Here is a 3,145-nt window from a genome sequence, read left to right on the forward strand (position 1 = left end):
TCTAATAAGACTTTCCATCCTAACAAAGATAAGTTATCTTTGCCTCATCAGATACACATATATGTTGCTGCGTTCTCTAATATTCACCCTAATTTAGATCTTACCCTTAGTTCTGCATTGCCTAATGTGATGTACCCAAATGAGAAACCACTTTTGCATAGGTAAATAGATGGTTCCTTTTTTAGGCCTCCTAATATAACTAATTTGACATAATTATTTTTATGTTATTGTATTACCATTAGCACTTTATGTTTAAAATCTTCAATCACATGTACTCCAACAAGTTGACAGGAATGCTAATAAATCTAATGATAGTGATTATGTTTGATTTTACATTTATTCCCTTTGTTATGCAAAAAAATAAATAAATAAAACAACAAGTGGACAGGAACTTGTAATTTATTGCTTATTTTCTAGTCTTTTGCTCCTAACATGTTCTCAAGTCATGTTTTCATTACATTTTATATTCAATCGTCAGAAGGATTTATAGATTATTAGGACTTGTAGATAAGCTCAGTAGACAGAGGTACATTTTTAAAGGCTTAGCAATTGCAATTTCCCTAACTTTAGTTCGGGTGGCAAACATATGATGTCAGTACATAGTGAGGAGCTTACATAAACTCCACTTGCAATTAGTAACACCATCATTGCACCGATATGTAGTGGCTATAAAGTCACGGATGCCTATGAGGAACTTGAACGGATCCAATGATATTTAGGACCTTAAGTCACATCAATTTGTTGTGAATTGTAGATAAGATAAATATAGATTGGAGATTATTGTTTCTAGACATGCAGGCATCTAATATAAGATTCGAATCTGACTTTTCACCTTTTTTTTTTTTTTGAAATATAGTATTTCAATTTATGTGACAATAAATTAATAAAGGAAAAGAAAAAAAGATTCTTACCAAACAGAGTGCACCAATTGCCAAAGCTGCGTTTATAGAAACTTGAGGGACTGCCTCCTCAGCAACTTTACGACATATCTACATAGGAAACAAGAACAGTTGGTTAAAAAAAAAGGTCTACACAATACATTATGGATAGTGTGTGCCTAAAAATATTGTGTGTAAAAGTTTTGAATGCAGCGCTTCCTGCAGAATTAGTACATGTCCAGAATTTCATGGTGGGGGGAAAAAAAAAAAATTTGATTGGCCATGAAAAGCATATTACTGCACTAGCATTTAATGCAAGATGTAACAAAGGCTCAAAGGTTTAAATTATATAAAACCCTCAGAAATGTACTTGGCAGCATATTATTTCCAGAATATATTTTATACTGTTTTAATAACTCTGTTAAAGGTAAATTTGATGTATAAAACATAGTATATTTCCTGTTACATCCACCAATAGACAGTTTTTGTTAAAATATTTCCTAGTTGTTCCCACTTCTGGAACTTCCAATGAATGATCAAGACTATTGCGCAATTTCTATGAAATGTGGTCAACTTCCATATCCAATGCATCTTCAAAAAGATTTAAGTTTTGTTTGAGGCGTCTATAGCTGTTTGTAAGAGTAACTGTAAGACTATCCTGGAGAGATTATCTTCTTTTTAATGTTGTTGAGAGTATTATAATTTTTTTATTAAAAAAAAAACTTTCTTATAACTATCACTCTCTAGCAGATTTGATTGTAAGAAATTACTTCTCAAAACAAAAAATTTGAAAAAAAAAAAAAAACAGTAGCCAAGCAATAGTGTGATTGTAGTCTGAAAAGCAAAATCGTGAAAAAGCCACCCCCAATGAACCCTTTGTCATCAATGTTCTAAGTAGCTAAAGAGTTGTTATTAAGCTAAGAAACAAGTTGTCCCTATTCGTCTTGTTGTTTATTATAAAGGACTACAGTATTTGTTAATTATAAAGGGCAATAGCTTGAAAAAATTTATGTATTATAATAATACTTAATAAAACCAACTAATTCAGAAATCAATATTTCTAGAGAAGGCATAACTAAGATTTGCAGTCATTGTTGACTCCAAGAACATTGGATCAAAGAATCCACATCACCCATGACTCCATCATTACTTATATCAAATTTCATAAATGAATCTTTCACTATTGATCATGGAAAAAAGAAAAATCCAGCCTTCTTGACAATCCTTTTGCTCCCCAACACATGCATGCTTGCGTACCAATTGTTCCTGTTGAAATTCGAACCTACAATTGTTTTGATTGGCACATAAACTACTTCAAAAGATCAAGTTAAGGAAGAAGCAACAAGAATTTATAGTAAAAGGTTTAATTTCTTATCTACCTCCGAACTCTATATTGCCTATGAACAAATCGTCAACCATGGTTGAATACATCCCAACGCTATCTTCATCGAAAGAGGTCAAGATATATGAAAATTATCATCTTAACTTAATGGAAATCCTCTATCAGTCAATCTCATCCATATTGGATCAAATTAATATAGTAGTATCCAATCACTTGAAATCCAATGTACCCTATCAATTTAAAATAAATAAATCCAGCATCACAGCACTCTACCTAAACCTAACTTTGAAGATTTAATTTGAAAGCTGAGATTATATGATATATATTCTCCAACTTGAGGGATAGTGTTGAATATTTGAAAGTCAAAATTAGAGAATTTATTTTAGGAAATTATTTTTGAGAATAAAAAGAGATGTTGATTGTGATCTTATCCAATGAAAATGTTTCCTAATTAGAGAATTTATTTTAGGAAAGTAATTTGAGAATAAAAAGAGAGATCAATTGTGATCTTCTCCCAAGAGTCTATTTCCTAATTTTTAGAAAACAATTGTTCTCCTATAATTTTGTTTCCCAAATTTTAGGAAAAAATTATGCTAGCTAGTTATTTTTTTTATTTTATTATATATATATATATATATATATATATAGAGAGAGAGAGAGACAGACATACATATATACATATATACATGCATACATGTATATACATACATCTATATATACCATCGACTAAAAAGGCGTTTGAGGCGGACGCCTCGAGGCGCGCCTCGAATCGAGGAGGAGGTCGGGCGAACTGAGGCTTAAGCCTCGAACGTCCAGGCGAGGCTTACGCCTTTTTCCACGGAGGCGTACGCCTCAATACGTGAGGAGCCGAAGCGCATCGAGGCAGCGCCTCGAAAGGGAGAAAGTTACCTTCAAAGCCAGCAAG

The 3,145-nt window shown here is 32.3% G+C and overlaps 1 protein-coding gene across 2 annotated transcripts in view; it reads right to left on the bottom strand.

The window, feature by feature from the left end:
- Nucleotides 1-911: 911 nt before the first annotated feature.
- LOC110097170 (protein RST1) overlaps nt 912-3,145 on the bottom strand; it is a gene marked incomplete at its 3' end in the record, with an annotated part of 86,770 nt that continues 84,536 nt past the window's right edge. For both annotated transcript variants that reach the window (XM_028698881.1, XM_028698880.1), the window contains 1 exon segment: nt 912-989. In XM_028698881.1, coding sequence (XP_028554714.1) covers nt 912-989 — 78 coding nt within the window.

This window comes from Dendrobium catenatum, unplaced genomic scaffold (genome assembly GCF_001605985.2).
Source record: "Dendrobium catenatum unplaced genomic scaffold, ASM160598v2 fragScaff_scaffold_1172, whole genome shotgun sequence".
Classification (NCBI taxonomy): Eukaryota; Viridiplantae; Streptophyta; class Magnoliopsida; order Asparagales; family Orchidaceae; genus Dendrobium; species Dendrobium catenatum.